A 13,471-nucleotide genomic window follows, 5' to 3' on the forward strand; every position below is an offset into this window, starting at 1 on the left:
TATCCATTCAAAATCCCGTATATCTTCTTTATTTTTTTCTTTATAAATAAAAAGTACCTACGTGACACTTTGTCCGCAATGGAATCCAAAACTATTGTACTGATTTTAAATTTGGTTTGCACCCCGTGTGCAGTTTGATCTAACTTGAAAGATAGGATAGATTACATATCAGTTTATAGTCGCAAAATTATTTTATTACATAATATTATTATTGGACAGTCACAATTTTCTGTGAGCTCTAGAGTAAGATCCCAAGGCCGCCAGACCTCGCATATTTTCTGACGGATGAAATGTGGACGATTGGGTGGTGTGGTGTTAGTATGTGCTACCATGGTACGCCTACCCGCTACCTTGGTCTGAGTTTTTAGTTACTCAAAATCCGTCCTTTGCGGATATCTGCAAAAAACGTATTTTGCTAATTTATTATTTTTGAAGTAGCTTACATAAATTACTTGCTCTGTGGAGTAGCTGTCTTAAATTTACTTCACCTAATTTTTTATAGGAGAAGGGTACTAAGAGACTGACAGACTGTGATACAATTTTGGGTATTTTTGTGTATGAAATTAAAAAGATAGATTTAAGACGTATTTTGTCTTTGATTTTGTTCGTTAGCTTCATAGGAAATTAATAAATTTATTTATGTCATGCTATGTGCCTACTCATATCCACGCAGTCGCTACTCGCTAGTCGCGGGCAACCGCTAGTTATAATATTTGGTTAATATAGGTTACATAGTTAGCAACATTGAGTTACATGTACTACGTACTAGAGAGGACATCGCTACTACACTTTTTTTAACACGAGTTAGAGTCAATCGTCTCAAACTCAATTTTTTTTTGTTACATTGATTGGTTTTAGTTAATTGATAAGTTTATTCATATGTTTTTAATAAGATAAACAATATTTATTTGTTACATTGATTGGTTTAAATTTATAAGTAATAAGAGGCAGAATATCTACAAAGTGTATGCAGTATGACTCACTAGCCGCCCCGCGCTGCCGCGCTTGTCGCACATATTTTGTTCGTGGTGCCCTCTCAAGTAATAATACCTCAATGGTTAGCAAGGATAGCAATATAACATATATAGCATAGGTAGGTAGGTACATTTTTCAATCAAACACACATTCAATATAAAATATCATTTATTTTAATAATAAAATTGTTTTACAAGTAAAAAATGAGCAATTTCGTTATAATAATATCAGGAACAATCACAGCTAAAATTAATCTTAAAACTAGTTTCATTTCGCGCCATTTAAAATCCATAAACTAAAAGCCGCTTTAGGCATTATAAAAAAAAATAAGTTTAAAAACACCATGAATCATGGTCCATGATCGTATCAGAGATATTTATGTATTTTAATTGCGTATTTTAAATGGCGCGAATTTAATATTAGGTAAATCCTTATAATCTTGTAGAATAAAATGTTTTATTTATTTTAATATTATATTTAAACTATTTCCTTCAGCCAACTAGCCATAAATTTGTACAAGTAGGTCATGTTCAATTCATAAATTAATATAAAACATAACAATCTAAAATGAAAAAAATCTTTACTAACTTTATTTATATATTTAACTCGACGTAAAAAGGGGTTTGGGTAAAGTTGGGGTCGTGATGAACTTTCGCGGCCAGTGATGATACATACTTGGATATTTTAAAAGAGAAATATATTGTGAGCAATAGTTAATATGGACATAAATCTCGAAACGTATTAGGAACAGAGATATTTGATTTATTAATTTACCTAGAAACTTGATGATAATTATTGCTCTTTTAAAATATCCAAGTTTCATAACTGGCCGCGAAATGTCATGACGACACCACTAGCCCATATAAAAGTACCCAAACCCCTTTTACAAAACATATGGACATCATACCTTTACACTATAATATGATTAATATCACATACACCTTACAATAAGGCTATTGAGGTATTAAATCTAAGAAGTTTCATTCGTTCAATAATAAATCATAGGGCAAGACTGTTATTTAAATTATTACAGTTATAGTGCATCTCACTTTAACACAGTAAAAAATTATGTTCCACTATTAAAAAATGTTACTTATATTATAATTAAGTATATGAATTAAAAAATTCTTTAAAACTACAACGGTAGAAAAGGTCATATTTTCAATTGAGACAACATTTTTAATTAATATTTATTAAAAGAAGCGCGAGCATGAAAACTATCATCAAAGAGAAAATTTGAAAAGCGCCCCTGCGGCCTGCCGGGCGTAAAATGAACTAATTTAAAAATTAGTTCCTTTATAGAATTCTGGTCAATTTATTGAACCTTATTATTAAACTATAATAATAACGTATAGAATAGCATAATATAAAAATTTATTTAGCTAAATACGAAACATTATACAAAATGAACCCAAAAACTAAAAAAAATGCACATAACATGTACCCTTATGAACAACATTCTTCAGTCTTATTTAAAAAAATCCCCATTATTTTAAAAGCAATATAGTTTTGTACGAACAAAAATCAATTCAGTCACATTTTGACAGTTATTAATTATTATTTTGATAGCTGTCAAATAATTCGATTCTGGGGTCGTAATAAGACTTCTTATTTCCAGACAGTTTACGCCGTCAATTGAACTGACTGGCAAATTCATATTATACCATAATCATTATTAACCATGGCTGGTTATTGCGATCATAATATGAATTTGCCAGTCAGTTCAATTCATGGCGTAAACTGTCTGGAAATAAGAGATCATAATACGGCCACAGAGCGCTAATATTATCCGACCAAATTAAGTTTGTACAAAACATTAATTTACGGTTATTTTCAAAAATGTTAACTAGGTACTTTAATGAATGTTTCTGTTTCAAATGATAGTACTTTATTATTTGTCAATCTGTCGATTTTACGGTTAAATAAATCTTTTTTTACGCGATATATTTGTTTTATTATTAAACAAAATCCTACTAATAGTGTGGTACAAATAAAAACAGTTGATAACGGTGGTAGGATTACGACCATGAAGTAAATTGTGTTCTTTATGATTGGTGGTAGCCCTTCTTGACTCTGAAAAAAAATAATTTGATTATGTACCTAGGAATTTATTTGTGAAAAGTTGCAATATTTATTGAATGAATATGTTAATATTTTTTTTTTATTTTGCTATTTTTCAAAATGATAATGTTTTTCGAATATTGTATCCTTATGAGTACGTATAGGTACGTATATATTTCTTAAGTACAAAAAGTATTTTAAAAGATGACGCTGATAATACTATCACAGTCATGTTTAAGATTTTTATTTCAATATTTTTTGTTTATTGTTTTTTACAATATTTTCTGGAATTATTCCGATTTAGGGCCGATTTTTCAATACCTGGTTAAAATTTATCCGTCCAATAAAGTATTACACGAACATTTTAAAATGTCACCTTTACAGGTGAATGAGTGAATGAACTGTCAAATACGGACAATTATTAGAATAAATTTTTGAAATGGCAGTTTAATACGTTATTCGATGAATAAGTTTTAACCAACGATTGAATAATCAGCCCCTAATGAAATAAATACTCGTTTAGTAACTTCTTTTGTTTTCTTATTCTATACCTACTTACATATTCGATCCATCCAACAGGTATAACAAGGTTTGAGAAGCGATCATACGGTTTTATATTGAAGTCGGATAGATTTGACACTTTCATGTTACACTGCATTCGAGCGACAGCCCTGAATGGTGTTCCACTTAACTGAAAAAGATATTTGAAAATTAATAATAGTCTAAGATCCGGCTGCATGATTAGTGCGTTCATCGATTTTTTGTGAAAACCGAAAATTTTATATATACCTATTTATAATTAGGAGAATATACAGGGTGTAATCGTTAAGTGTGCACAGGCGATTATACCGTAACTATTAATTGCAGACATCAAAAAACGTATGGGCGTGTTTGATGTAAATTTTTTGGATATTTCTCGTTTTATTTTTAAAAGTTATTATTGTCATTTTACTCATTAGGTAAAGGGCTTTCGATATCAGTTTAAAGTTTTTTGATATCTGCAATAGTTACGGAATAATCGTCTGTGCACACTTAACGATTACACCCTGTATATCGACTAGGTTGCCAGTCAAAATTTAGCAGCAAGCTTTTTTAATTGAATTATTTCTAATTGATTTATCTGAAAACTCGTTCGTTCACTTGTTATTTATATTAAAATGTAATCTACATCACGGCAGATTATATAAACATTCTAAAAAATCACGGTTGCCAATTTTTCACCTGGCCGCAACCTCTTCGCAGCCTGGTGCAAACAGGTATGATTTCGATCCATTTATACGTTCATATCGCACATTTATGAATCATATTATATTAAATTAAAGCTAATATAATCTATCTATATATAGATATAGATAGATTTTTTATATATTATATGTATAGATCACTACATAGTATAAAACAAAGTCGCTTTCTCTGTCCCTATGTATCTTTAAAACTACGCAACGGATTTTGATGCGGTTTTTTTTAATAGATAGAGTGATTCAAGAAGAAGGTTTTATTATATAATTTATTAGGTTTTAGACAAAGCGGGCGAAGCCGCGGGCGGTAAGCTAGTATATAATATGTATATAAAAATGAAACCCGTTTCGCGTTGTTACGGCATCACGTGTGAACGGGTGGACCGATTTCGATAATTATTTTTTTATTATTTTCAGTAAATACATACCGGTTCAACAACAACAAATGAATTGTGTTTCTCTCTACTTGGCTCCAAGCCGGTCACATATTCTTCCGGTTTGGTGCTTGTGTAGAAATGTGGATATGACGCTACTAAGGGTAAACCTAAAAACATCATCATTATTATTTTCTAGAAAGAAAGAAAGATCATTTATTTGACTCCACAATAATAACAAACACAATTGACACAGAATACAATACTTAATTAAAATTAAAGCAACACAACATGAAACAAAACAATACAAGTAGGTACAATAAATGAAAGAGTAAAATAAAATAAAATGAAGTGTTTTATTTTACGCGAGTAGGTATTATACATTTGTAAAGTCTTTGTTATCAACAACATTTTTAAACTTCGATAACTCTATTTTTTGATATTTAGTGTTTTATGGCATTCAATTAATTATCTATAGGTACATAATATTATAAAGCTGAAGAGTTTGTTTGTTTGAACGCACTAATCTCAGGAACTACTGGTCCGATTTGAAAAATTATTTCGGTGTTAGATAGCCCATTTATCGAGGAAGGTTATAGGCTATATATCATTCATTCATTATAAAAAACTAAAGCGCCTTCAAATTATCAGAAACTAGTTGCGCTTCGCGGTTTCACCCGCATTGCTCCACTCCTGTTGGTCTTAGCGGGATGATATATATAGCTTATTATAGCCTTTCTCGATGGCTATCTAACACTGAAAGAATTTTTCAAATCGGACCAGTAGTTCCCAAGATTAGCGTGTTCAAACAAACAAACAAATTCTTCAGCTTTATAATATTAAAGTATAGATTAAACAAATCTATATGAGAGACGTGAGGCACCAGTTTTCGAATAAAAAAAAACATCAAAATCGGTTCATCCTATCGAAAGTTCTGAGGAAACAAATCTAGAAAAAGAAATCGAATTAAGAAAACGGTTGAAGAATTAAATAAAATATATTTACCATCATAACATTTAGAAGTGTCACTCAGTCCGTCTGGTAGCGAAGGGTCCATATCATAACAGTCCGTATCGTTTTTGATGCGATCGAATGCTTTTTCTGATAAATTATAACGATATGCTGGTACATCGTCTATGGTTAGTTCCTCTGAAAGTAAAAATAATAGTTGTTATATGATTTTGAAAATCTATAGCAAAACACATAAAGAAAAATGATTGAATTAAAACAACACATATTATAAATAAAAATAATTTGGAAAATCCAAAAGTGCACGCCTCATAATTTTTTTTTAATAAATATTTATTAATTATTATTTTTGTTTATTTAATAACAATTAAACCACATCGAATCAGACCCTGAAAAATGAAAGGGTTCTATTCCTGAGCATACTCAAGCGTAAGAGAAAAAAAAAGACTCGATTAGTAAAGTATTTCGGTCGCTATCGTGTTAACAAGAAAAAGGATCCGCACATACAGACACACGGACGTCCAAGACAGAACTTTTTTAAACTGTTTTTTAACTAGTTTAAATAACAAAAATGACATCTAAAATATCATGAACGTTAAAAATAGTGTTTTTTCTTAATATGTGTGTGTATGTATTATCTTACAAGTGCAATGTATGATACATAAAGACATTTTAAGTTTGAAAAATCAGATGTTTTGCGCGAAGTGACAGTAGTACCCACCTCAACGCTTCGCTTATGAGGCGTGCAATAATTGAATTCAAAAAACTAATCAACTGAATTCAAAAAAATATTCTTACTACATCGACACAAGAAAGTTAGGTATCTGTAAAATAATTCATATATTTTTGAGGGCAGGTACGGCTTCATCATATTTATTATGTTTCTAAAGCTAATATCTATACTAATATTATAAAGCTGAAGAGTTTGTTTGTTTGTATGTTTGTTTGTTTGTTTGTTTGAACGCGCTAATCTCGGGAACTACTGGTCCGATTTGAAAAATTCTTTCGGTGTTAGATAGCCCATTTATCGAGGAAGGCTATATATCATCACGCTACGACCAACAGGAGTGGAGCCACGGGGGTGAAACCGCGCGGAGCAGCTAGTTAAAATTATAACCGGATAAACTTTCTACAGTGAATATAGAATAAAGCAAATTTTTGGCCATTTGTCTTTTTCCTGTACGCGATTAACGCATGAACGAAAACAACTTTTCTTAGAACTTTTAAACACATTCTTACCACAAAAAAAATTAAACACAGTCTATCTTTAAACCCGGGATCTGTCACTTTAATAGTTGTCTATGTGAAATACGACAAAACCAGATTAAAGAGAACCCGCGCTTAAAGTTAAACCCTGTCTAAAGTTTTATGTGGTAAGACAGATATTGTTTTAGTATTATTTCCTTTATATCCCTAATCCCATAAATACCAATACTTACGATCAAAATACAAAGGCATAGTTCGACAAATAGTTTTCCTCAAATAGTATAGAACATCATCTTTTTTCAAATGTTGGTGATAAAGGACGCCCTCTGTTGATCCGGTCAGGCGTTCATTACAAGTCTACAAAATATATAAAATACTAGCATTACTAATATTATAAAGCTGAAGAATTTGTTTGTTTGTTTGTTTGAACGCGCTCATCTCGGGAACTACCTACTGGTCCGATTTGAAAAATTATTTCGGTGTTATAATAGCTAGAGTCTGTCAAGCGAGTCTAGTCCCATGAAAAAGGCGGCAAGTTCAAAAATCTTTTAGGTGTCAACACTGATATAGCACGCTGAAAACTTATTGATACTTGAATTTTTGATAAAAAAAAACATATTTGAAATAAATAAAAAAAAGCATTTCAATGTAAGTATTTATTTGTCACAATTAGAACTAAAATCAGAATCAAGAAATTCAATGCCTTCATATGAAAAATCACTGTCAGTATCATCATTACGCACAGAAATGATGAAAGTAACCTGTCATAGCAGCAATTTTTGTCAGATAGTCTGTTTCAGATTTCATTTTTTTATTGTCTTCTATGGCTATGACTTGCTTAACTAAATTATGAATTGTGCTTTTTATTAATTCATCTTCCAAGGTGGCTGAAAAAAAACACAACAATTTTTATAGTAGTTTTCACTTAAAGATGCCCCAGTACGTTTCAAGGTCATGAACACGACGTCTGAAACTAAACCAAAACGGAAATCGTGATCACATCACAGTAAAATAAAAAAAGTTAGACAATAGGCATGACGAAAGATTTTCAAAACCTCTTCCATAATGTGTGTATACGTTTATTAAACAAGAAAAACCCTATATTTCGCTAATATACTTAAATTTAACGAAGATAAAAGGCATTTTTCAAAAAATATTTATTAACTGTGCTAAAACAGCTCACAGGTGTCATGGCGTAGGCGTGACGTCACTCTTACGTAAATACGTAATTATCTGTATGCATAGCGAAGTAAAATTAAACAAATATTTAATTATAAAGTGATAAAGAATCTAATTTCAAAGTTTATAAGTGGTGTGCAGTATTGCAATGTGAATCTACATAAAAATAATACCCAAAAAAAAGTGTTAGTAATTGTTTAAAGTGAGAAAATAATATGAAATGAGAAACCCGAACCACATATTCGTGAATTCGCAATTATATTTCTGTTCTGAGTCGATAAAGCATACGTGAAAAAATAGAAAATAAATAAAAATGCGTATTCTCAGCATATTCATAACAACAAAATACACCTGCCGCGAAGTTGTTGTGAGTTGTTTACGTAGACGTGACGTCACGCGTGTTTCAGTCAAAATGGCCGACTGCAGAATTTCAATGTTTTATTTTATTGATAATCTCATTAATCTTAATGTTTTTAATATTTCTAAGTCACTATTTTTAATTTATATATTATACATTTTCCCTTAAAAACACTAATTCGAACATTTATGGATACTGTCGTCAGTGCTAAAAGTATCAACACGTTGTTGCCAACCTACCTGATGTTGAAACGATTTCATCCAAAAGTCGTCGTTTTTGCGATAACACGTCGTCAGATTCACTCTGTACATGATTATATTTATTAATCATTGTAAACAACAAGCTCCTGACACTACTTTTAATAGGTTTCGGCATTATAACATTAAAAAACTCAACAAAAACCGGATTATTACGAGGTTACAACAGAATTTGTGACAATCTGTTTGACAGATCATAGTATTGCCATTAAAAGAAATCAGTAAAAGGGTTGTGGACTCGACTCGCTTGACAGACTCTATATATCATCTCGCTAAGACCTACAGGAGCGGAGCACTGCGGGTAAAACCGCGGAGCACGGCTAGTAAATAAATAAAAAATTGGCAGTAAACAAACGTGTCAGAAGGGAAACTTCTTTGGCAAGATTCAAAGATACCAAAATCGTCGCCTTACTCCATGACGTGACGGTATTGCCATGACACCTTGAAATTTTACTCTGAACGCGCCTAAAGTTTCGCTTCAACAGTAGAAAATTGACGTAGATAGTATAAAAAACTACTCACAATCGTCTCTTAAAAGGTCGTCAAAAATGTCCGAGCGCTGTTGTATAAAACATTCATTGAAATTAACACCTTATTACCTGGCAGTAATGTTCAAAGTCTATTGTATCGCTAACTAGAAAACTCTGCCAAATACGAGTAAGCAGAGTTTTGCTTTGGACAATTTTTGAGCGTGATTGTAAGTGTAGTTGTTGTAGGTCAATGTAGAAAATAAAATGTTTGCTTTGTTACAGGTATGTTGATTGTTTGATAATTCTTTACCAAAATTACAAATGTTACGTAAAAAGTAATTATTACATACACATTACATTAAAACTTTAATTAGCAATATTAGATAATTTTATCCCACCAAAAACATTTTCATGTAAAATGTTGCCAAGACGAGCCCATATGACTCGCACTGTCAAAAAGTTATCAGATCTCATGTAGAGCCAAGCTTCTAACACTACACGCCCTAACTCTACAAGGCCTAACTTCACAAACTCTACACCTTAGTCAAAATATGTGGCTTGGCCATTTCGCTACATTCACATCGGCGTAAGGTGAAAAATTAATTCACTGTTCATTACTTTTGTGATATACAATAGTTCTTGTAGTAACGAACGGCCAAGCCACATATTTTGACTAAGGTGTAGAGTTTGTGAAGTTAGGCCTTGTAGAGTTAGGGCGTGTAGTGTTAGAAGCTTGGCTCTACATGAGATCTGATAACTTTTTGACAGTGCGAGTCATATGGGCTCGTCTTGGCAACATTTTACATGAAAATGTTTTTGGTGGGATTTCATTTCTTTTTGTAAGTTGTTTGTAACAATTTTTTTTTTATTTTTAGCTACTGTGTGGACGTAAGAGGCAGGAGACGTTCGCAACACTTCTATTCATTCTTATTTATATGATCTGATCTGAAGTATATGTCTCAATATATTATGTCGATTAAATTTTTAGTTTTTTTTTAACAAGGAGTACCTATACATATATATATCTAGGGGAACCAAGTTTTAGATTATTAGATTAGACCTCTAAATCAAATCATAATTTAATTCAAAATCAAAATTTAATTTAAAATTACAGGTCTCATACAAACTCCCATCCCCTAGTTTAAGGGGTTGGGGGATGAAAGTTACAAGTTTTATAATTTTTTTGTTGTTTGTGTGCTAATACTAGCTTACATACAAAATTTCAGCTTTCTAGGACATTAGGAAATACCTTAAGAATTTTGATGATCATCAGTGAGTCAGTGACGAAATTAGCGTTTTTTAGATATAAATAAAATCTGAAGTATAAAAGCTAATGTAATTAAAACTTAATATGTTCAATAAGTCCGCTATTGACAATATATCCCGAAAATTTTGTTGATCTAGCATAATCCAAACCCAAGTTATGAGGGTTCAAAAAAACGTCGAAGCGCTTCGAGAAAAGGTAGGTAGTGCCCGTGCGCCTCGCTTGGCTTGTCTTGGCGGGGGCACTACCGTGCCCCCAGATTATGTAAAATTAAGCAAAAGTAGAATTTTTCAAAATTAAAAATAAAAGCGTGATGATTATTATCTTCAAATACATAAATTGCATAGTTATTTCTAAATTACTATTTAACTTTAAAAAATATTTTTTTTGTGATCAATTTCTATGTCACAGGGAAATGAGAATATCAGAGATTTCACGAAATTCCTAGGAATTCCACTAAAACACGATAGATGTCGAAAATTCATGATTATTACGACTTTTTAACACGCTTTTATTAGCTTCATTTGTATGTTTGTATGTAACCGACAATTTTGGACACGATTTTGACCCACTTTAAACAGACAGATTTCATTCAAACTTTGTAGGTACACTTATCAAGGATCGGTGACAATATAATATTATAAATTTTGTGAGTTTTTCTTATTAAAGGCTAAGAATAATTTTTAGTTTTTTTTAACTATATAATATATTTATAAATAAAAATGTTAATAAATTTATAAATCCATAATCGATAGAGGGCGCTATATTAAAAACGTGACATGTATGATAATTACAGTTGAACCTCGATAACTTAAACCTCGGTAACATAAAAACCTCTGTAACTTCAAAAAATAATATGTTCCCTTCCCATCAGAGCCCAAAACCTCTTTAACTTAAAATACGCAACCTCTATAACTTAAATAAATAATCTCTGTATTGGCCCTCAGTAACTTAAAGAAATGTTTCAACAACCTCTATAACATAAATTTTTTTGTCAAATGAGTCATTTTGAGAGTGTCAAAACAAAAGGTTTCGGTATTTATTGCTTGCATGTGTTTACTATGTATTGTTAACGTAAACAATACATTACCTATTGTTTGCTTTATCGAAATTCTTCAAAGCTTTGCGGCGGTTAGCTTTATGACAACAACTTACTTGCATCATAAGTTTTTGATTGTTGTCCTGGAAACATCACTTTACTTACTGTGTGATAAAACTGGCTTAAAATGAGTCTAAAAAGAAAACTAACAACCCTCACCTACGCTGATAAATTAAAAGCTATAGAAGCAGTGAAAAATGGATAGACCCTTGATAACTTAAAACCTCTATAACTTAAAATATTTTGTGTTTCCCTTGGAATTTAACTTATCGAGGTTCTACTGTAGTATATTATTATTAGTCTGTGATAATATTTACTGTTAATTTCTTTGAACCAGCGAGCGAAGCCACGGTGAAAAATTAGTTTATTATAATTCAAGAATAACATACCTCTATATCGTAGCCTTTTAACTGTTCCCTTCCTCCATATTTATCTATTTTAAAGAAGTTTTCGTGACCCCATTCAGGGCCTATTTTAACTGTCACATTATCCACGAAGTCTTTGTATATCTGATGAAATAAGATAAATATTAATTAAGTAAATTTGCAAAGTTATTAGTAAAAATTATATCTCATGAAATGTGGCCGGAAAACAATAAATTAAACAAATGGATGAAAAATTGGAATTAATTCCTAAAAATACTGTTTTATTCAGCATTTTAGCTACAACTCATTCTGTAGCAGTTCAAAATTCTAATTAAACTTCCATTTTACTATCATTCATTAAAAATTAATTATTATATTGTAAATTGTTACAACTTCTCAATTAATTGTCTCTAAAATTATTTTACAATAGGTACAATATTTGTCTTTAAAAGGTTTTTGTTACATTTGGTACGTTATTTTGCATTGAAATCAAGCTAATATCAACATACAATAAAAAGTTATTCAGTTTGACTTTAAGTTCAAGCTTTTACAAAATCAAAAAATGCCAAATTGAATAAAAAAAACTTACACTATGCAACATGCCCATATTAGTAGTAGGCACCATTTGAGGCGCTAAATTCTTCGTTGTCTCCAAAATACCTTCTCTATAGTCCCATAAGTATTGATATACACTTCTTTTGACGAACCATTGTGAATTATGTGAATTTACTAATATGTTGAAACCCGTACGCATGAAATAGTTTGCATCGTGGAGGCGGGATGCTATACCCTGAAAGAAACAAATAATTAAATAAAAAAAGCATTTGTGCCGAGCACACGTATCAGAAGTGAAACTTCTTTGGCAAGATTCAGAGATACCAAAATCGTCGCCTTACTCCATGTCGTGACGGTATTGCCCTGACGCGACCTTGAAATTTTACTCTCAACGCGCCTAAAGAAGTTTCACTTCAAAAACATTACATATTATTATTATATAATTATGTACTATCTCTTTAAACACAAGTAGCGTTCAAGCCAGAATTTAAAATTTAGAAAGAGAAAGATATATTTAAGAAATTCTTTTTTGTGTTGATTCGATGTTTTTTACTCTTAACTGACGAAGAAAAAACTAATGGACGGATTTGGATGAAACTTTGCTGTTACATAATATGGGTTATAACCTCTTTTAATTCTTGGACATGCCTTAGATCCGATATTGTAAAACCCATCCACTCAGAGATATGAGAATTTAGGCACATTGAAGACTTAGCAGCATTCACGAAAAAAAAACTACATACTATAATATTATAATACTATAAAACAATACATACCTACACCAGAAATAAGAATACGTTTAATTGTATGTTATTTATATTATGACTAGCGGTCCGCCCCGGCTTCGCCCGTGGTACATATGAAAAATAGATGTTGGCCGATTCTCAGACTTACCCGATATGCACAGAAAATTTCATGAGAATCGGTCCACCCGTTTCGAAGGAGTATGCAGACTAACATTGTGACACGAGAATTTTATATATAAGATAACGCGGCTAGACATAATAAACACAGATAAGTATTTTTGTTTACAAAATAAACATAGGTAATACTAGCTGCGCTCCGCGGTTTCACCCGCGTGACTCCGCTATAAATGGGCTA

At 31.4% G+C, this 13,471-nt stretch overlaps 1 protein-coding gene and 1 long non-coding RNA gene across 2 annotated transcripts in view; both read right to left on the reverse strand.

The window, feature by feature from the left end:
- Positions 1–2,797: 2,797 nt before the first annotated feature.
- LOC149475416 (lysosome membrane protein 2-like) overlaps positions 2,798–13,471 on the reverse strand; it is a 44,956-nt gene continuing 34,282 nt past the window's right edge. Inside the window, exons 6-12 of the mRNA XM_089713393.1 lie at positions 12,405–12,605; positions 11,840–11,959; positions 7,057–7,180; positions 5,654–5,797; positions 4,703–4,818; positions 3,596–3,727; positions 2,798–3,048 (exon numbers count right to left, since the gene is read on the reverse strand). Coding sequence (XP_089569519.1) covers positions 2,818–3,048; positions 3,596–3,727; positions 4,703–4,818; positions 5,654–5,797; positions 7,057–7,180; positions 11,840–11,959; positions 12,405–12,605 — 1,068 coding nt within the window. The 3' untranslated portion in view covers positions 2,798–2,817. The remainder of the gene's footprint in view (positions 3,049–3,595; positions 3,728–4,702; positions 4,819–5,653; positions 5,798–7,056; positions 7,181–11,839; positions 11,960–12,404; positions 12,606–13,471) is intronic.
- On the reverse strand, positions 7,384–8,825 carry LOC149475417 (uncharacterized). The gene is made up of 2 exons (XR_016318070.1): positions 8,600–8,825; positions 7,384–7,710 (listed from the first exon to the last, which is right to left on the reverse strand). It is a non-coding gene; the product is annotated as an uncharacterized LOC149475417 (long non-coding RNA).

The sequence above is a fragment of the Colias philodice genome, chromosome 30 (genome assembly GCF_061535455.1).
Source record: "Colias philodice isolate Cphi_HAF_F1 chromosome 30, ilColPhil1 Martin Lab GWU primary, whole genome shotgun sequence".
NCBI classification, from domain to species: Eukaryota; Metazoa; Arthropoda; class Insecta; order Lepidoptera; family Pieridae; genus Colias; species Colias philodice.